The sequence below is a fragment of the Ambystoma mexicanum genome, chromosome 4p, assembly GCF_040938575.1.
Source record: "Ambystoma mexicanum isolate Mex_15411 chromosome 4p, UKY_AmexF1_1, whole genome shotgun sequence".
NCBI lineage: Eukaryota > Metazoa > Chordata > Amphibia > Caudata > Ambystomatidae > Ambystoma > Ambystoma mexicanum.
Window position 1 is genome coordinate 278,347,075 of NC_090927.1, and position 22,081 is coordinate 278,369,155.

At 44.3% G+C, this 22,081-nt stretch overlaps 1 protein-coding gene across 1 annotated transcript in view; it reads right to left on the reverse strand.

Annotated features, from left to right (window-relative positions):
* The window catches only part of LOC138452822 (adhesion G-protein coupled receptor F3-like), a 496,652-nt gene that overhangs the window by 403,893 nt on the left and 70,678 nt on the right, over nt 1-22,081 (reverse strand). The window contains exon 3 of the mRNA XM_069605163.1: nt 17,034-17,201. Within this exon, the coding sequence (XP_069461264.1) occupies nt 17,034-17,201 (168 nt within the window). The remainder of the gene's footprint in view (nt 1-17,033; nt 17,202-22,081) is intronic.

Here is a 22,081-nt window from a genome sequence, read left to right on the forward strand (position 1 = left end):
CCAGTAAGATGTCCACGTGAACTCCACTGAGTTAACAAACCACATTCATGTAAAGCACATATCAGTGGCTATGCTTCAAAAACATATGCATGAGCCATTTGCCTTAGTTACAATTTAGGTTATCACAAAAAATGTTCATAAAATAAGATTATGAAAAAGAAGGGGAAAGCTAATGTTATCAGCAATTGTGTTAGTTTTATCCCGCAATGTTTCCAGCCAAGAGAAAGCCTCTTTGGGATCTGAAGTAACTCTCTCTCCCTCAGGCAGCATCAAAGTCATAGAATTATATCTATTCAGTAGAGTCTTCACTTTCAGGGACTTTGCCACGTCTTTTACACCTTTAAAGCTCTTTCTAGCTACTATGACTTCTTTAGGGTAATCTGGGAAGACAAAAATAGGCTTTCCCTTATTGAAGGCAGACCCCTTAGACCGAGCAGCAAGCAGAAAACCCTCCTTCTTCCTGGCCAGAACAAAGAACACCATGATGTGCCTAGGCCTCGAGCCTGGTTGCTTACCAATCCTATAAACGTGGTCAATATCCTCTTCCTTATTAAACCAAAACATTCTTTAAAAATCCCAGTAACCGCTGAAATCAGATTCTCAACTGCAGGATCTTCTTCCACTCCTACCAATCTGACATTTCTCTCCCGCAGTTTAAAGTCCATTTCCAATCTCATTGGATTTACAACAACAAAATGGCACCGAGTACGAGATTCAGTTGAATTTAAAAGTTTACTTGGAATCGATGCTGGCATACGGCTCAGTTTGGATTCCCTTCTTGATGCAGTGTTTTGAAGGAAAGGACCTTACTTCTTTTCTTGACACGTGTCATTGCGTCTCACTGTGTGCTGCATCATAGCTCTGTGATACGGATGTCGGATTGTGAAGAGGGGCACCGCGACCGAGACGTGGAAGAGCTGGAAGACTGGATTTCGGCAGTGCCCCTCCTTCCTAATGCGGCACGGCATGTGGGATCGGACCTCTAGAGGCGGCTGATGTTGATCTCACCATCCGTTGGGCTATTAGTGTGATCACGCAAGGTATGTCGGCAGACTTGGTGTGATGCTGCTGAGCCCAGACTTGTGCAGGCTTTGAGTGATAGTAATGGCCTGACTATGCCTCGCCCCCATCCGGCTGATGATGATGCATCTGCTGCAGATTTCGGTTCGGTCAATCGGGGCAGGCAGCCTCAGATGCAGCTGTCTATGTAGTGCCTTTGTTGTTTGCCAGGGGCCTGCGTTTGCAATGTTTGGTCAACTGGACATCTTGCGGGATCGTAACTGGGTGTCTGATCTGGGAATTGTTTTCACGGTACTGCATGGGCTCCGATGTGGAGTTGCTTTCCTGGAGTCGTCATGAAGATTCTTGGATTTTCTGTATCTGGGCCTCCTCTTCCAACTTTTATGTCTGAGTAAAGGAGGGAGGGAGTGAAGGAATGGGACACCCTGGTGTAAAACCTGCATGTGACATACAGACATATGCTGCTTTTATATCATGATATTTCATGCCATGCATTACGACTACGATGTTTCCATTCCAGCTCTGCTTCGTGAAGGGTATTTTGCACGTTATATGCGCAAAATTTGTGAATGGAGGGCACTTTTACTTATTGTAAATTTGTATATTGGTCAGTTTATACAGCCATGTCATTTTGGTTATGACCAACATGCTAATGTGTGGTCAGGGCCGGAGATTTGCATCATGGAGATTGACCACTTAATAACTGCTGCACTGTCATTTGCTTTTTCTGTTGCTGTTTTAGAAAGGTAATGACATATTGGGGGGATGGCATTTTTATTCCCAGGTTTTCTAGTGTTGATGTTTTGACTTTGGTCTGCAATGAGTTGGGTATGCACATTTTATTTGGATTTTATTTTTACCTATTGCATTTCCATTTGGGATGCTTTGGATTTGATTCAGGTTGTGTGTCAATGACATGTGCCTTTGTTACTTTTTAAAGTCATGCACAAGCTCTTTTGGTGTTTTCTGGTTGGGGATGTTGTATACGTGATTGGGAGGGGTACCGGGGGTGGCTTGGGGTTTGTTAGTTCTTGTTGACGTTGGATTCATACTTCTGCAGGTGGGGGTGGGGGCGGGTGTTTGTTTTTTGTGAGCACAGAATTTTTGACCTGGTTTTTCGTTGTCTTCTTCTTCTTTCCCTTGCAGTGCCATTTGGGGGGGGTGACCAGTTATCTGTTTCCTCTTGGAATATAAATGGTCTAAACAATCCACTCAAAAGGCAAACGATTTTTAATTGTTTGAATGATATGCCCATTGATGTTTATTTTCTTCAAGAGACCCATTTATTATTGGATGAAGTTACTATGTTACGCAAAAAGTGGATTGGGGAGTTTTTTGTCTCGTGCTATTCATCCAGGAGTAGAGGGGTCGCTATTCTGATACGGAAGAATGCCCCGATTAAAGTCTTAAACTCTCGCTCTGATAAGGAGGGTAGGGTCATTGCACTCTTGGTGGAGGTTCAGGGGGTTCAAACTATTCTTTGCAATGTTTATGCTCCCTCAGTGGATGATGGTTCATTCTTTGGAACAGTTGCTCAAATGTTGCAGGATTTAGCTTGCCGGAATATTATTCTGGGGGGAGATTTTAATTTGGTTATGGATAATGTCAAAGATCGTAGTGGATCCTGTGCTGTTCGCAGAAGGGATCTGACATTTTGTTCTTTTAACTCACTGGTCTCTGAATTTGCCTTGGAAGACTGTTGGAGATTACATCATTCTGATTTGAGAGAATACACGTTTTATTCTAGCTCTCATGGTGCACATTCTCATATAGATATGTTTCTCACAGCTGGTTCAGCAACCTTGAATCTGGCAAGCTGTGAGATTGGCTGTATTGCTGTCACTGACCATGCACCTGTGTTTATGAAAATGGGTTTGCAGTTTGATACTTCCAGATCATTTTGTTGGAGAATGAACACCTCAATTCTTCAGGATGAGAAGATTGTGGAAAAAATCATATCTGAGGCTGATCAGTTTGTTGTGGAAAATAGGACTGATGGAATTGGTGTTGGAACAGTCTGGGAGGCATTTAAATGTACAATGCGGGGCTTGATTCTGGGTTTGTCACGTAGCAAGAGGAAATGTTTGGAGAAAAAAAGTTTGTATTTGGAACAACGTATTAAGCAGCTTTCAAAGGATTTGATAAATGATTCCGTAAATCTGGAGAAAAGGAGAACACTTAGGGAGCTGCAGAGGGAGTTGAATGAGACTTTGAAAACGAGGTCTGAAAAAGATTTGTTCAAAATGAAATGTTCTTATTTTGAATATGGTGAAAAATGCGATCGCTGGCTTGCCTATAGATTAAGACAGCAGCAATCAGAAAGATCTATCACTTCTATTAAAAGAGAGAAAGGCCAGGTGACTTGTGATCCAAAACTGATTAATGAGACATTTAAGGAATATTATATGAAGCTGTATCAGAATGAGTTGGGTGTCAATGGATTAAATGAGTCATTTTTGGAAGGGTTGGAGATACCTAGAGTGAGTGATTTGGAGAAAGCCAGACTGGGAGAGGCTATGACTGTGGATGAAATGAAATCTGCGATTGGGAAACTGAACTCGGGCAAGTCTCCTGGTTCGGATGGGCTGCCTGCTGAATTTTATAAAATCTTGCCTGATTCAGCGGTGGAACTTCTGCGAGATGTGTTCATGGAGTCTAGGGTGGGGGGTTTGCTTCCTGCTTCTACTGGTCATGCCATTATATCGGTTTTTCTTAGAAAGGATAAGGATGGTTGCTTGAATTCGAACTATCGTCTGATCAGTTTGATTAATACAGATAATAAGATTCTGGTGAAATTATTGGCCCTGCGTTTGCAGACTCTTCTTGTGAAGTTGGTGCACACTGATCAGTCAGGCTTCGTTCACGGCTGGAGAACATCTAATAATATTAGGAACTTATTGTTGTTGATGACACATGCACATGATATGGAGGATGATGTGGCAGTGTTTTCTTTGGATGTGGAGAAAGCATTTGATCGCGTTGATTGGAACTATCTTTTTTCAGTATTGCGTGCTATGAATTTGGGAGAGGAATTTATTTCATGGATTACCTTGCTTTATGCTTGTCCGACTGTCGCTGTCAGAACTAATGGCCAATTGTCAAACTCTTTTGTACTACAGAGGGGTACAAGACAGGGATGTCCTTTATCCCCCCTGATATTTGTTTTAGCCATGGAACCATTAGCGATTGCCTTGAGGTGTGACATGGGAATCCAGGGTCTAAGTTTTCATGGTGCCAATCAAAAGTTGTAGTTTTATGCGAATGATCTGCTATTATAATTACAGAATTTAACAGTGTCCCTTCCGGCCCTGCTGGATGTTTTAGATAGATTTCATGCGGTGGCAGGATTTAAGGTCAATTGGTCTAAATCTGAGGTGTTGCCGATTTCAGGATACTGTGATAAGAATATGATTACTGGACTTGGGTTTCAGTGGTGTGAAACGAAACTAAAATATCTGGGTATGTGGCTGACCCCGCTGGTAGATGAGATGGTTGTGGTCAACATGAATGAGGTATATAGTGATTTGAAAATGAGCATTTTGAGGTGGTCTTTGCTTCATTTGTCCCTATGGGGCAAGGTGAACGCTCTAAAGATGAATGCAGCTCCGAAAATAAATTACTTTCTAGGTATGCTTCCGGTGAGAATTGGCCATTATTGGAAGAAAATTGATGGTTTGTTGCAGTCCTTTCTATGGGATAATAAGCAAATTATGGAAACTTCAGTTACCAGTGGAAAAACGGGGCCTGGGGGTACCGAACTTCAGGGCATATCATTTTGCCTTTTCAAGTCATTTTATTGTACCTTTTTTGATGGATCTGCCTGATAAATGGGTAATTGCTGAGGCAAGTATGTTGGGACCGCTTCCTCCAAGGGCAATTCTCACGGCAACGAACAAATTGTGTAAGAAATCGCCTTTGACAGTTTTTCTGAGAGAAACGTGGAGACATGTTCATGAATTGTTGGGATTGGTTGCTTCAAAGACCATTCATGCATCCATTTGGTTGAATCCGTTGATTTCTGTTGGGGGTAAGTATTTATTCTGGCAGGATTGGTTTCTGGGTGGAGTTCTCCTGATTTATGATGTCCTAGGGGATGGAGAGTGGATTGGAGAGCGTGAGTTGCGAGCAAAGTTTCACATTGACAATTTCAGATCTGATGATTTCAGAAAATTGAAAAGATGCATAGGTGATGTGGCAGAACAAGGAAGTTCAATGGTTAATCTCTTTCTTAAAGAAAGGGAGCCAGGTGGTTGTTCAATTGCTAGCAGGATATACAACTGTATTGTGTCTGCTTATAAGGAGAATTCTGACTTGAGAGATGAATGGTGAAGGAGATTGGGGTGTCAGATTTCACCCAAGATGTGGTTGAATATGTGTGCGAATGTTAAAATATGTGCTATCGATTTGGTGGAACGGTCAAGACAGATAACGATCCTCAATAGAGTTTTTTGGAGTCCGGAACTGATGTTTAAAAGGGGGTTGGTGGACTCGGATGATTGCTGGTGTTGTGGGAATGGTCTGGGAAGTTTGGAACATCTGCTGTGGGAATGTGTGCGTGTAAGGGGTTTCTGGCATGATGTTTGTTGTGTCTGTTTGCGTGTTTTGAATCTGGATGTTGAATTGGATTTTATGACGTTGATCTTGGGAGGGGGAGAGTTGCTGGAGGATCTCTCTGTGTCACGGAAAATGTTTCTGCTCCGTGGTGCTAGTCTGGACAAGAAGTTGGTTTTGAGGGGTTGGAAATCACGGAATGCACTAGTTCTCGAAGATTGGATTGAGGGGATGTCTGCCCTTGCGTCCTTGGAAAAGGTGGTTTTTAAGAGGCAAGGGAAGTTGAGATTGCATGGAAAGGTTTGGGATGACTTTCTGAATATTTACTAATTTCTTGCTGGTTATGAATATATAATGTTCTGCTGTTTTGTGTATATTTTACAGTGCTGTATTAATTGTTCTGATTGATTTACTTGTTTATCTATATGTGAAATTTTATAAATAAACACATTTTAAAAAAAATGTTCATAAAACTATTTTTCGAAAGCTATGTGGAGACCACTAATGACCAAATGAGAATCTTTTTTTTGTTAATTTTATTTTCAAATTTTTCATTATAGTGATACATGAATAATAACAGAACAACACACAATAAGCAACACCAACAAAAATTAAAAAACATCAAACTATATATAAAAACATCCCATCCCAAAGAGTCACATCCTATATAAAATCAGACCTAATACAATAAAAGAAATTTACCCCAGATCTTGCTGAATAGTGCAATTTTCTTTTCCCTTTGACACAGAACTCTTTCCATATCTGCTAAAATATGCATCTCTGCAATCCACATCTCAATTGTAACAGGAGCCGATGTTTTCCAATTTCTCAAAATCAACCTCTTTCCCACCATTGCACCCCAAAAGAACCATTTTTTCTGGGAAGTACTCAGTTCATCCAGATCCTCATCACTGCCCAGCACAACAGTCTTAAAATCCATTTGAACCCTTTCATCAAGAACCTTCTCACAAATCCGACCAAATTCAAACCACATACCTCTCACTCTTGAACATTCCCACAACATATGTTCAAAGGTGCCCATCTCATGTACACATGCCCAGCATTCAGAGTTGTCATTCATTCCTCTTTTCATCAACCGCTCAGGTGTCCAATACGTCCTATGCAAAATCTTAATTTGACGCGATCTCTCAGCAGAATCTAATAAATGAGAATCTAAAACTGTGAACTTACCAAAAATCTTATCTACAATCACACCGATTGGCACCGCATAGCCTGACTGTCTAACTTTCACCAGCCATTAAAATGTAAGTGAGGGCAAAAGGCATGACTCCCAAACAGGACTAGTTATAAAGGTTACATGGTGTAAATATTACATGTATTAAGCACATGTACATTAAATAATACCAGCTTGCAGAGTAAAGGGTACACATGGATAGCATAATATAATGTAAGAGATGTTCCATTTGTTGACCCATGTAATTAGTTTAGAATCTGTTTGGATTAAAAAAAGCAAAAAAAACAGCTCCTAATTTGTTGCAGAAAAATAATTCAAGCCGTTTAATAAAAATGTATCGAAACCAGTTATGGTGTGCTTTAAAATAAAAAATAACATGCAGATTCTTGCCCACATGTGTTAAAACCCAGCAGTCCACAAATGAAAAATTCTACCCTAAACAGATCTTTGTCAATAGTCTTCCAGAAAAAACAAGAAATGCCAAAATGCCCAAATCGTAATGCAAGTTTTTTCTCCAGCCTTGTGTTCAATGCCCATATCACACCCACACTAAAAGGCCTTCATTGGCTCCTCAAGAAAGGAAGAATCAATTTCAAGATTGGTCCCCAAAGCCCTCCATGGTCGTAAACCAGTTTACCTTAAAATCTCTTTCCACCCTATCAACCTTCACGCCCCTTGAGACCGGCAAGCATGAACCTCCTTCCCCTGAGTGCAAGAAATATTATGATAGATCTTTCATATAAATGGCTCTTCCCTCTTTAACTACCTTCATCAAGTTCAGGTGTGTACTTAAGACAGACCACATCCACTAAGTCTATGGATATGTCACTTATGGGCCTACTATTCCTCTCAACGTACTGCTGTGTCTGTGATGATCGTTCTTGTTCCCGCTGATGTCACCTTTCATACATTTGATCAATTGGCCAAGTCTGGCTTATTAATTGACTTCCTCCCCAAAGCACTTCTTTCCAATTCAAGTGGTCAAACTCTACAATGACATTTAACTTTGGCTGCTGTTGGCAATCACACATCCTCTAGATTCCTGTTGCTCCCGCGCTGTCAAGGCTCCCTGCCCAAAGCACTCAGAGGTTGCTGACAAGGGATATGCAGTGGTTTATGAATCTCTAAATACATTCATAAACTGAACGCTGTGCCCTATAATGGGCATTTAGGCACTAGAAAAGTGCAGGGATTTCCTGGGTTGTGTAGGGCCATTTATGGACTCATGTTACTCTCCGATCACCATTGACCTTCCCAGCACAGGAGACACTGGTAGTCAATCACCATCCAGATTTTCTGTGTTACCAGAAACACCCTCATGAACTTGAATGACAACTATCACGATTTCACCATCGACAGTTAAATACACCATCGCTCAGGAAGAGGGTATGGTAGAGCACTAGAATGCGTAGATCACAGTGCTGACCACTGGATAATATGTGGGACCATGCTGTCAGTGACTAGGTTCTTGTGAGACTGTGCCCTTGCATCTCGAAAAATGATTTGGACAAGGTTGGGTGAGAACTTTTGTCCCAATGGTGCTGGGTCACTGAAGAGTTTTTACTGGATATTCTTATCTAACCTTGTAAGAAATTCAGAAGCGTCTTGTCATTTTATATCATGTTGATTTTGATTGTACAGTTCAGCCAACAGGTGTTTCGACCAGACATGGGTCTTTTTCAAGGCATGTATTTATTGCCAGAAACCACAATGGGTGTTGGTGTGAAACTCTTGAATAGAGCCTCTTGTTGATTAACAATCTACAAGGCCAGCGGGGCCTCTGCATAAAGATGAGCGGTCCTGGGCGGGGGGCTTGGCTTGGCACCCGATGTAAAGACATGGCTGCCTGTGAGCTCCCAACCGATCGAGGAGAAATAGCCTGCTACGAGCATGCAGGAGACCCGAATTCATCCTGAAACTTGAGCCGGAAGTGGGGGTAATCCTCCAGAACCTAAGGGGAGCCCCCATTTGGGGTTCACACCGCACCCAACACAAGGCGCGAGGCCGAAGTCAGGGGCTTCTAGACACACAACACCAAGCTCCCAGCATAGATGGCCACCGCCACTCTACAAGCCCAGTGGGACCTGCACGTGTATGGGTTGAGCATCTAGATACAGCTCCATGAGAACATCTGGAGCAGCATCCTGTGAGGGGAGCCATTTGAGGCTCCGGTGCTCCGCCGCCTTGTACAGGACGAGGCGAAGAAGAGAGCACCCAACCTGGGCGGCCTGGAGGGTCCAGCTGCACCAGCACTCTCCCGCCCGCTGTACAACGCCCGGCAGCTGTCCCGCCTGCAGTACAACACCCACTCACTGCGGAGGCTCAGTACGTCTCATGAGGTGAGCGAGTTGCAGCCCTGATTTTGGAGCTCCTGACCCGAGATATGCTGAACAACTGACCTGCCTGCTGCGAAGCTCCCAAGATCCCTGAAGCAAGGAACTCGCTCAGATCATGGGAGCCTCCGGTGCCCCAACATTGCTCCTAGCGCCCCACATGGTGTCCTTCCTTGCCTCAGAGAGGGCCGGGCCGCTATCTCAGAGATGCCCCAACAGCCTGGGCCCGCTCTACAACTAGGACCTCCACATTGGCGATACATCACTAAACAGTGGCCCCTGGGACACGGTCAAAGCCCCCACTAACTGCCAGTGGCCCCGCTAGCAACAGAAGGGACCACATCACAGCAAACTTAAATCATAGGGTCACCAGCGGCCCGTCACCACCCCATATAGCATGGCAAAATCTAGCAAAACCTCCAAATTGGCAGACATTGCAACGTTGCTGCAAACACAAGACAGGGGGGAAAAAGAAGCCACAGCAGTGGCTCAGATCCATGGAGGGGGGGTGGGTTTGGCTCCATGACTGCACAGTCTGGCAGAAATGGTGTGAAAGGGATCGGTCATAGACAAACACCTGACAATGACCGAGCAGAGGGTAGAGGAGATAGAAACAATCCTCTGCAAACAATCATATGAAACCAGTGAATGGGACCAATGCAAGGAAGCAATGAAGGACAAAGTAGCCTTCCTTGAAAATCGATCCTGGCAAAACAACATTTGCATCAGAAGGGTCCCTGCTGGCCTCCCTGAGCCCGAATTAGAAGCAACACACACCCCTTTTCCAGCAAATCCTCCACACCCCAGCGAATAAGCCAATAGAATTAGAAAAAACACATCAAATCCGTCTGGCAATTTCTTAACGGCAAGCTCTAGCACAGGAGGTTCTCAAAAGAGTGCACTTTTACAAGGCAAAGGAGATGATCCTGACCTGTACCAGGCAAGCTGGAGAAATCCGCTTCAGGGACAACACCCTGTTGCTTTACCAGGACTTGGGGGCATCACTTTGTTCAAACGCAAGGCACTGCGGCCACTGACAGAATGGCTGAGAGAAAGAGAAGTGCGCTGCCGTTCGGGATTCCCTACTACCCTCCACTTCAACTACCAGAACCACTCCTGGTCAGACCCCTGAGCGGACCCACCATTCAGGCCGGTAGCCAGGTTGGGACCGTGGACCAGAGTAGGCATGAGCAGGAGGAGGAAGAAGGACTCGAAAGCCTGCGGATGACACAGAGATCAGAGACGCCAGTGAAATGTCTGGGCTCGGACGACCCTAGTCAACATATGCACAGCTCTGTAACACTGCAGCAGTGCTCCCCTGTGAGCGAGGGCCGTCGGCTACACTTGTGGAAAAGATCCTGGTCAATACTCAATCTATGCCACAGGCTACTCCTTGTTATTGGTCCCCCCCGACCTGATTCTTAGGCCACTTATTGGCTGGTATTGGATGCGGATAATGTTTGTTGGGGATAGTTGGGTTATGTTTGTTGGGTTAGGGTGGAGGCTGGGGATGGGATACAAAAGGGTCACAAATGGATCAGTTTGCAGTCTGCAGTCCCCACGCAAAATACCCAATGGCTAACACAAGACCCATAGGAAAGTACACAGACCATTGTTCTACTGGAATGTCCAGGGCCTAAACTCGTCCATTAAGCACAAATTAGTGTTGTCAAGACTGGGTGTTCTCTCCCCCGCAGTAGTGTTTCTGCAGGAGACCCATTTACTGAAAGAGGACGAGGGGAGGCTGACCCATGGTCATTTCACACCCGGACACTTCCCGACAAGTGGAGGAAACAGGTGGGTCATGGCCTTACTGTTTAACAAAGCTACTCCCTTTGCATGATCTGGGACCCTGCAGGACCCCGAATGGAGGTTCCTGGGGGTTAAAGGCACCCTATTAGGCAACGTATTCACGTTCGTCGCAATGTATGCTCACAACGACAAGAAGAACTTGTTCTTGGAATATCTCCTGGGCAAAGTACAAACTTTCATCCAAGGCACTTTAATTATAGGTCGGATCTCAATGTAGCTCCGAACCCCAAAGTAGATAAAACGCTTCCGGCATCTGGGACAGACTTCAGGAACTCCCTGGCACTGATGCGTCTCTTGCACAAGTTGCGACTGGTGGATATCTGGAGGTTTAGGAACCCATCGGCTAGAAATGACATTCACTACTCACACCTCCACCAGGGTTATTTGTGTATCGACTTGCTATTGGTCTCAACCTCCGTGTCCCCTTGCATTCTGGAGAGCACCATTCATGTGATCTCCACTTCCAATCATTCGCCAGTTTTGCTCGCCCTTTCAATAACCGGCTTGTTCCTGCTGTCCCGTGAACCTTGGACGTTCTATGGCCCGTTACTGAAGGACAAGCTAATACGACGGGAGATAGGCTCGACCATCACCACATACTCTGAACACAATCTCACCGGAGACATGCCCCTGGCCATAGTATGGGATGCCATGAAAGCGACGTTTAGGGGGGAGATCATGAGCCTTACTTCTTCCTTCACACGGGCTAGGGCCCGGGGATGACAAACACTGGAAGGAGGGGCACCAGCGAGAGGCCACACACAAACAGTCGGGTTCCTGCAGGGATGGCTGCCTCTTGAACATCACGAGAGCCAAACTTACCGCCCACCTGGTGGAACACACCATCTAGGCCCTCCTCAGGGTCAAACAATTCTATTACACTAGGAGGAACAAAGCCAACAAAATACTAGTAAACAAATTGGCTAAACACAAGGCCTGCAATAATATGCACACAATAAACAATGACGGTGTATCCCTCCTCACAGAGGTGGACAAATTACAGTGGGTACACACATATAACACGAAAGGGACAGCAGCTTTCCCTCTAAGCCCAGACACTGTGACCTCCTATCTAGAACTGATTACTTTTGCCACCCTGGCCCTGGCCCTACTCACACAAATGGAAGAGCCCATAATGCGTGAGGAGGTCACAGTGGCCATCAAATCCCTGAAAAGCACAGCCATGGCTTCACCGCCAACCTTTAAAAGGACAACTGTGAGTTATTTGCCCCCCAGCTGACCCGGTTGTAAAATTATTTTTTCGAGACAGGCACGCTTACACCAACGATGCCCGAGACCTCCACTATACTTCTCCTGAGGCTACATAAAGACCCCTGCCAGCTTGATTCATATCGCTCCATTTCTCTCATCAACCTGGATGCCAAAGTGTACTCCAAGATCCTTGCCACCAGGCTAATGCTGCATTGTCCGCATTGATATACACAGATCAGACTGGCTTCATCTGGTGGCGCTCCACTCAGGTCAATATTAGAAAGGCTCTCAACCTAGTAGAAATAGCAGCCATTGCCAAAACTGGGGCCAACCTCCTGACCCTCGATGCTCATAATCATGGGATCATGTGTGTCCCCTACTCTCTACAACGTATTCACCAAACCTCTATTTGATATACTTGTTTATCTGGGTGTCAAATAGACTAATTATGCAGACGACACCCAGATACTCATCCCTATCACTGGTGACTACGCTGCAGACAGTAAATCTCTCAATGATATTTACAGCACTATTCAAATTTGGATGGCTAAGCACGGTTTATGCCTAAACGATGACAAAACGAGTTACTCCTTATCGGCTCCTCACAAAAACTGGACAAATTAGGATCCCTCTTCAAATCCTTCAACATTGACAATAATATCATTAAAGTAGCAAATGACGTCAAAACATTAGGAATCTACATTGATTCAGCACTATCACTCACAAGACAAAACAGTGTCCTAGCATCATCCACAGAGTATATTTGCAAGCTCATCACAGTGTGTCGACCTTACTTGACTACTTCTAACTGTATCTCCGTAGCAAGAGCATTAGTACTTGCCAAGCTTGACTATTGCAATGCGCTCTACTTAGGAACTTCCCAACAAAATATTAACAAAATGCAAGCCATGCAAAATAACACTGTCCGATCTGCATGTAATATACCAAGAAAACAGCACATCATTGCAGCTAGACAGAATATCAAATGGCTCAATATCAAAGAATAGACCTTAAATCGCTCTCACTCACTCACAAATGCCTTAATAACCAAGCACCCAGCTACCTCTGCGACACCTTTGCACGCCACTTACCTTTGCGACTTAGCAGAGCAGTGCATACACATTGCGTTGTTATCACACGATTTAACCAACAACGAGCTGGTGGAGCTAGTTTCCCAGTTCTTGCTGCAAAAAAATGGAATGCACTTCCCATGTCCATAAGAGAAGAACCCTCCTTCTCTCTCTTCAGAAATAAGGTCAAGGCTTCGCTCACCGAGCAAGACCTCAACCCACCCACCCCATAAAACATGCCTAGTCACTTTCAGAATGTTTCCTCACTGTCATTGTAAATTGTACAATATCTGTTCCTAGAATAGTAACATGTATAGTGTCTGTATATATGTGATTATGTAACTCACCCATCTGTGCCTTTTCCCCTCACCTACTATCATATATCCTATAACATGTATTACCTTTTCTTTACAGCATTGATTGATTGTGAAACATGTACTTTTACAGCACCCAGTTGCCCCAGGGCTTGGCCGTGATTGCTTTACAAATAAATAAAATACAAATACAAATACAAATAAGGCATTTGACCAACTGGACTAGTCCTACCTCAAAGAGGTCCTCCAGAGGTTGGGCCTAGCTCACAATTTTGCCAAATGATCGCAGCCATTTATGCAGCCCCCACAATTCGCATTCGGGTGAACGGGGGGACCACCTCATTCATCCACATAGGCAGATGCACGAAGCAGGGATGCCCACTTTCTTCTTTCTTATTCACCCCCTCGATGGAGCCCCAAGCGGCCTGGATGCGCACTTACCTGGACATCCGAGGGATATGTTGTAAGGACAGGCGGCACCAAATATCTTTATATGCTGACGATATGTGTTGCTTACCCTCACAGAGGTGCAGAGGTCGATCCCAGCTTTAATGAGCGAGCTACTACACTTTGGGCAAGCCTCAGGTTTTATGGTGAACTACACCAAATCGTTTGACCTGACACGAACGTCCTGGCGAAACTATGCCCAATCACATAGAAACAAGACCAATATATCAAGTATCTGGGGGTTACCATTCCCAGCTCTACCAAAGCGATGTTTCCTGCCAATTTCCCCTCGCTATTTGCCAAGGTGAAATCAGAGGTGGAAGAGGTGGCACAAGCAAACGACGCCATGGCTCAGGCGTATTACAGCCATTAAAATTACCATAATACCCAGGCTCCTCTATTATTTCTTGGCCACTCACAAAATGACATGAATTACGGGGGAAAATATTAACCTATATCTGGCAACACCACAGACCGAGAGTGGCTAGGAAGGTCTTGATGCGCAAGGAATGCCTGTGAGGTCTAGGGGTCCCGGACCTCTATCGCTACTACCTCGCTTCACAATTTACGCACACCTTCACATGGAGCCAATCCGGGGAAACCTCAGGGTGGGCACAAACAGAACAGGCAGCGTCACCTATACCACTAAGACAATTACCATTTGTTAGAATAAACAGCAGCCAGCTTCAACCAGAGCTCCTACAGTCGACCCTGCATACACTCAAATGCTGGAACATAGCAATGAAATGCTGGGGTACCCGGGTGGGACTGGGACCATTATCACCTGTGTTCCAAAACCCTGAATTCTCACCAGGCAAGCAATCACTGGCATTTGCCGCAAGGACAACAGGAGGGCTGAGGGAATTACAACAACTATACAATGAAGGGTCCCCATTGATGCTTGAAGAGTGCAGGGAGGGGGGAAGGTTCAGGTACCTACAATTGAGACACTGGGGGTCCCACCCATTGGTCCGACAAAGGGCTAATAGAACTCTGAACGTGCTGGAGCTCACATATCTGGCAGGCACGACCAACTGACGGACCTCGGGCCTCTACGCTCTGTTGGACTGCTTCGACCCAGAAAACCACTTGACCTGCATGGTGGGGTGGGAGAGGGATATAGGAAAGGAAATTGGGGAGGACTAATGGCGACATATATGGGAGCGAAACCATAAATTCTCCAGGTGCACTGCAGACAAAGAATTCCAATTGAAACTCTATTGCCAATGGTACTACTCCGCTGAAAGGCTCTACCGAATGGCCTCTTCTTATCCCGAAACCCGTTGGAGGGGCTGCCAGGAGAGCAGAACTTACTACCACATGTGGTGGCAATGCCCTAAAGTGCATTCCTATTGGAAGGAGGTTTGTTCCCATATTTGGACCTTGCTAACTATTGACTCTCCCTTGGACCCACGGATAGTTTTATTGGGGGATAGTGGCAAGGGCCTTTACCTCCTGACAGGCGGCAGGGCAACATTTCTGACCCACCTCTTGCTCGCAGCTAAAATTGCCCTGGCTCGGAACTGGAAAACTGCCACCGGCCCAGTCCTGAGCATGTGGTGGGGAAAACTGTGGCAAATGCTTGCATTAGGAAAGATTACGGCCCTGACGGAAGGGAGGTACCACTCCTATGTGGCCACTTGGCTTCCTTTCATAGAATACACGCAATAGACCTATCACAGAGCCTACAGACCCACATTGTATAAATACGTAGTGTTACTTTAAACAGAGGCTGGGACTTGGGCGCCTCACCTTTGTAGTCCCAAACAGTGTACAGCAATCCTGCATATGCACAGCATTTGTTGTGGAAAGTGTACACAACCTGTGCTCTCCGTTCTTGACTGAATTGTTTCTGTGCTGTCTCCCATCTCCCCCAAAACAAATATAAATAGAAACATTTTGTTTAAAAAGATGAGCGGTCACAGCGATCTTGCATCAATAGCCCGCCAATCTAATCACTTATCTGTGGCTAGTAAACTGGAGGCATGTGAGTGCTGCAAGGATCATGCTCCCTGAACTAGGAAGAGCAGCCACACGTAGGCGCTGTTCTAATAATGATCAGCTGGCTGGCTCTCAGCCTAAACTAGGGTTGAGCAGGAATTATTAGATTAGGCAGATGGACCAATGAAAGGACAATGTTTAGTGGGGTCTAATAGTTGTAACTACCGTCTTATAAGAATAAGTATTCTAGATGGATCTAGATGCGAAGACCTGAAGCAGTCCTTGTCTACTTGGACCAGGGCAACAGCTTAAGGCAAGGCAAGGTCGGAAAGATGATATGATTAGTGTTGGTGAATACTCCACTAGTATTTATTTCCTTATTTTCTAGACGTGCTAAAGTCTTTGATGTGCCTGCCCTTGAATCCAATATTTACACATGTAACAATGAGTCTTGTAGTGCTGAATGCATTCATACAGCCAGAAAAATAATATGAAAAGAAAAGAAAAGAATTTAAGTATTTCACATTGCCTTTTCAAAGTGAATTCCCTTCTAGGAGTAGTTCTGTGGTTGTATTCCAAATACAGTCATCGATGGATTGATGAAGCATGCCCCCAAGATGGAAAGGAGAATTAGGAGCAAGACAAAGAACCAACAGAGAGCACTAGGCACCATAGACGGGAGTAGTTAGTGAACATAGAGTGGAACATGTAGGGATCATAGAGCAAAGTACTTAGGGATCACAGAGTGGAGTACTTAGGGATCCAAGAGTGTAGTACTAAGGGATCAGAGAGTGGAGTACTTAGGGATACAAGAGTGCAGTACTTAGGGATCAGAGAGTGGAGTACTTAGGGATCCAAAAGTGCAGTACTTAGGGATCAGAGAGTGGAGTACTTAGGGATCCGAGAGTGGAGTACTTAGGGATCAGAGAGTGGAGTACTTAGGGATCACCGAGTGGAGTACTTAGAGATCCGAGAGTGGAGTACTCAGGGATCAGAGAGTGGATCAGAGAGTGGAGTACTTAGAGATCAGAGAGTGCAGTACTTAGGGATCAGAGAGTGGAGTACTTAGGGATCAGAGAGTGCAGTACTTAGGAATCAGAAAGTGGAGTACCTAGGGAGCATAGAGTGTAATACTTACTTGTGGTGACTTCAACACTTGTGATACTCAGGAAGGACGTGACTCCTTTGACGGTGAAGTTGACGGGTAGTGAAGATATGTTTTGAAGGTAACTTGCTGCCAGAGCAGCAGACGATCCATCCAGGAGCAGGTCACTGTAGTATACATAGCGATACATATTTTCAGAGGCTGCGGGTGTAACACGGAAGACATTATCACAGTTATATTCCAACATTCAATTAAAACATATATCAAGCAAGAATGCATAATTGGTGTCTTTAGCAGCAATGTCTTAGTGTGTGTCCTATAGTGTTGCTTCATGTTGGGTTTTGAAAGAGTCAGAACAACATTGACTTGATAATTGCACCAATCATTTGCCATGCAGATGCAGATAGAGTCTGGAATAGCACTGTCAGCAAAGGAGAGGGTAGTGGTAACCCAGATCCAAAACTTTACGGAAACAACAGATATACTAGACAATGCCCAGTTAGGTTTTAGACCACTGCCCAGCACAGAGCTAATTATTACCTCTAATTATTACCTCTATTCTGAATCATTTAAGAGGGAAAGCAGATAGAGAGTAAACTGGTGCAATGATTTTGCTCGACCTGTCCGTGCCATTCGACATGGCATCAAATCTTCCTCTGGATGCTTCATAACTTGGGAATTCAAGGAGATGCCCTGCAATGGGTCTTGTCCTTCCTGGTAGACCATTACCAACAAATACAGTTAGGTCCATATTTCTCTAAGTCCCTTCCGTTGGTTGGGATGCAGGGTCCTTCAGGGATTGGCTTTGTCACCTGCCCTTTTTAATCTATATTCACGACTATTAATGGAGGTGAAGGGATAATAGCACAGGGGTAACACGCTGTTCTTGGAAGCAAGACCACGCAGAGCAACAGAGGTTTGAATTCCGGATCCGCGCATAGAAGCCAAACTCAGGTATGGTATTAGGCGTGGTATAAAAAAACAATTAAATAAATAAAAGGTAAATATTACATCAATCAGGAGTACATTTTTTCAACTACACCAATTATATGCAGATTCTAGTTGATCTTAAAGAGGGGGGTGATAATCTCTCGGCCAAGATAAGAGGCTGTTTGCTATTAGTCAAATGCTGGATGGATCGCAGTTGTTTTAAATTAAACCCAGATAAGATCGAAATTCTGATAATACATGTGAAACCAAATTCCTCGACATGGTCCTGTTTTACAATCACATTTGGGAAATGCCGTGACCCGAAACCACGGGTCAAGAACTTAAGTATCATCTTGGACCGCAAACTAACCTTGAACAACCAAGTGGCAGCAGTCACACAAATGTGTTTCTTCATGATTAGAAAAAATAAAAATCTCCCCCCTCTACTTATTTTCCCCTATAAACTCCTTGGTATCCTCTCACCTGGATTTTAACAACAGTAACTATCTGGGACTCCCTACATTTATAATCTCCTGGCTGCTGAGAGTTCAAAACACTTCAGCCAGAATTCTATTGAGATACAAGCAATCTGATCACACCACCCCAGCTGTGCGCTCCTTGCATTGGCTAACTATGAACATACGGATCTTACTTAAAATCATGTGTCTGGCTTTTAAAAGCTTTCAATATCCCAATGCCAATCCCCTCTTCACTAAATTGAGCCTACACGCGTCATCACGCTCGCTGTGGTCTAATCAGGACAGGCGGAGAACTATTCCCAGACAAAGGAAAGAAAGCAGGGTGGGGGGGGGGGGGGTGGGGGTGCTCCTTTACGGTTCAATCGATCAAGATCTGGTATATTATACACCACAATGTTCACAGAGAGCCCAATTTACTGTCTTTCCATAAACAGCTTAAAACCTTTCTCTTAAACATTTTTTAGGCTCAGGATTTGAACATATTCGTCTGTTCCGTCTCTTCTGTAGCACACCACATAACATAACATATCATAACATAGCATAATAACATAACATGTACATGCTGGCCTGTTTAGCTAGCCTCAGTACAGCAGTTTTCCAAATCTTAACTATCAAAATTAAAAAGTTAGGATATTTTTTTGCTTCTGTTGCCTAGTTCCACCATTTTAGTTGTTTTGGCTGACAGTTCCATTGTCTCCAAATGTGTGTCAGATTTTGAGACCTCCAGTGCCCGGTTCTTTATCATTCCATATCCTGGAGTTACATCTGGGGCGTATGGACCACTTCTTAATGTTGGCGCTAAGGTGGCTGCAGACCGATGTAAAATCACTCACCATGAGTCTTCCTTCTGTAGAAACATTTGCAACCCACCCACAAAGACTACTGCAACACAAATAATCATAGCTTTCAGCAAACATTGAAAAGTGGTTTTCCTCCATGGAATGACATGGGGGCAACCACGTAATTCCTAGTGAATGTTGGTAGCATCAGAGGTGGGGGGAGAAGGGAGACAAAGTACCTGGCCTGGGCTGTGTTGTGAAAGAGAGGCCATGAGCACCTTTCAAGGGATTTGAGGAAACAATGAGGGAGAGGGGAGAGGGGTACTGCAAAAACTAAACAGGACGGGCAGACAAAGCCAACGGGCGTTTCCACAGTGTTATGTGAGTAGATACTTTAAACACCAAGATACGAGGTATTGTGTCCGCTTTGTCCTGTCATACATCCGAATAGGGGAGACAACCTTTGCTAAAAGAGTTTCTGACAAATGAAAGTGTGCAAGTTTCACTGCATTAGTCTACATTTGTGTTGCTGTTTAAGCAGTTACAACGTCTGGCCCTGCACGTTTTTGAATCTTGTTTCTGTGAACTCTCCCCCCAATTGAATGCAAACTTTGCATTGCATGTTGTTTTTGGTGAGACGCCATTTTGATAGTGATCACTGTCGGGTGTAAACAGGCATCCGATATCTTTTACCTCTTCAATCGCTGACCTGAAAGCACCATCATCAGTACGACTATGCACTCCAAGCTATTGCCACTTCATACATGTATAACATTAGAATAGGTTAGTACTTCACGACAGATTCCTCCCGCTTCTAAGCACTGGAATATTTCCTATTGTTATTAACCAATGTAATGAAACACAATTTATTAACAGAGGTAGGGTGACGGGACAAGTTGGCACTTCTGAGGCTTGAACCTGTGCCTGTAGGACACACAAACACACACACATCACTCTCTCTCACTCACACACACACATATTTTAACTCGATTAACTATGTCATGCGGTACCAGCTATCATTACTTGACTCACGCATCCCTGAACATATTTTGAAACTTGGTGAGCAGGTTCCCAGCAAAGTCACTCAAGCACTGCTTCTTAGTAGGATAGCCAAGTCCTCCTACAAACATATCTACAAGACTGGTGCTCCTCCAGTAGAAAGAAAAGACTCACACACTTAGCCTGTACTGTAGCCTTTAAAGGGGCACTTTCATTTGTATTGGTTTTAACCATTGAAGTACTCACCACTTGATACTTCGAGGACAGCAACAGACTGGTAAAGATATCGTAAATTGCCCCAGAAATCACCCATCCATGTGGCTTCTCTTACAAGGCATTTGGTAGTTAATCCTTCCAAATATCTGGTTTATTTTCAAAATAAAGGCCATAGGAGTTTTTACCACAAAGTATCTACACTATAATCAACAGACATATATCTTTCAATTCTGAAGTGCAGTGACGCCAACTCTATCATGGATATTTTGAGACTGGAGCTCTGGGGACCTAATCATTGTTTTGAAAACATAACAGGGAGTAGAAAAGGTTATGTATAAAATGGGGGATTATTCCCAGGGCTAATTATGCTCTCTAAAATGTTGTTCCCAAATGGGTGGGCGCTTAAAAAAGTGCTTTCAAAAGTAGACATGGGAGTGCACTATAGGATAGGCTTAAATACATTTGCAAATGCCCGTCATTCACCTATAAACTCCAAATCAGGGTCTTTTGCCACCCTGACTCTTTTCAATGGGTGTTACTATAGTGCTAGAACCTGAAGCTTGACAATTACCGTCACCCCTTATGAATAGGGTTGAACTATGTTTACCCGCATAAAGCATTCAAAGTATCCTCAAAAAAGCTTTGGGATGGCTGGTGAATATACACAGATGTTTCCACATGTACAAACAAGCACGCCTGGTACAGTTAGAGTCTCCTCCATAATAACTCTTGTTAAGTAGTCTTCATTAATTATGATTATTCCTAAATGAAGCCAGCACCCATCAATGTATTATTCCTTCCGGAATCTAACATATATATATATATATATTGGGGCAAGATGGTCTGATCGCTCAGCCAGTCCTCCACTTGTCTCAGACATCAGCATTAAGTTCAAAAGACTTGTATTTAAATGCAGGCAGGCCAAATCAGCTCACTCTCCATCCGGGTCGACATGTTAAGTACCATGAACATGGTTGATGATAACACTGACTATTTCAGGGCTTAGAAGCAGGAGCAATCTACCCTGGTGTGGCACATACAAAGGTGGCATTACTGTTATGTGGTTCATTGTCATTGGTCCACATGTCAAAAGAGGAGAGTGATGGCTGGAAGCTTTTGAATGAATCATACATAACCTCTGGCATTGCTCTGGGAAACTGAGACCATGCGACTGAAAACGGGGATAACATAGGCTTAGGCCCACATGCCCAAAGAAATGCCAGAGTTTATGACTCATTCAAAACTTCCAGTATTCTTTTTTCTGTTTTGCTAAGGTCACCCCAAATGGGGCATGAATGCCCAGGTGTGGGCCCGAACTTGCCATGGCTAGAGATCCAAGGTGAACAGGACAGATGATGCCCAATGCGGCCGGAAATGTGTGGCTGCTTGTGGTTTTGAACAGGCGGGATGCTAGGCCACATCTCTTCCACACAAGACAACAAGCAACCGCAGGCATGTTTTGGCATCCTTCTGCACCCACGCTACGCGATGTTCTGTATCAGCATCAAAGCAAGCATTGCTCAGGTGCAAAAATGCATTGAAAGAATATTTGTTTTGCAAGAGACGTTTTTGCCATTTTCACGTAGTGCAACCCAAGAAGAGCCTTTCTTAGCCAGAAAGAATGTCCTTCGTTATCAAGAGAGGGATTGGGCTGAACCACAACAGACGTTGAGAGCCT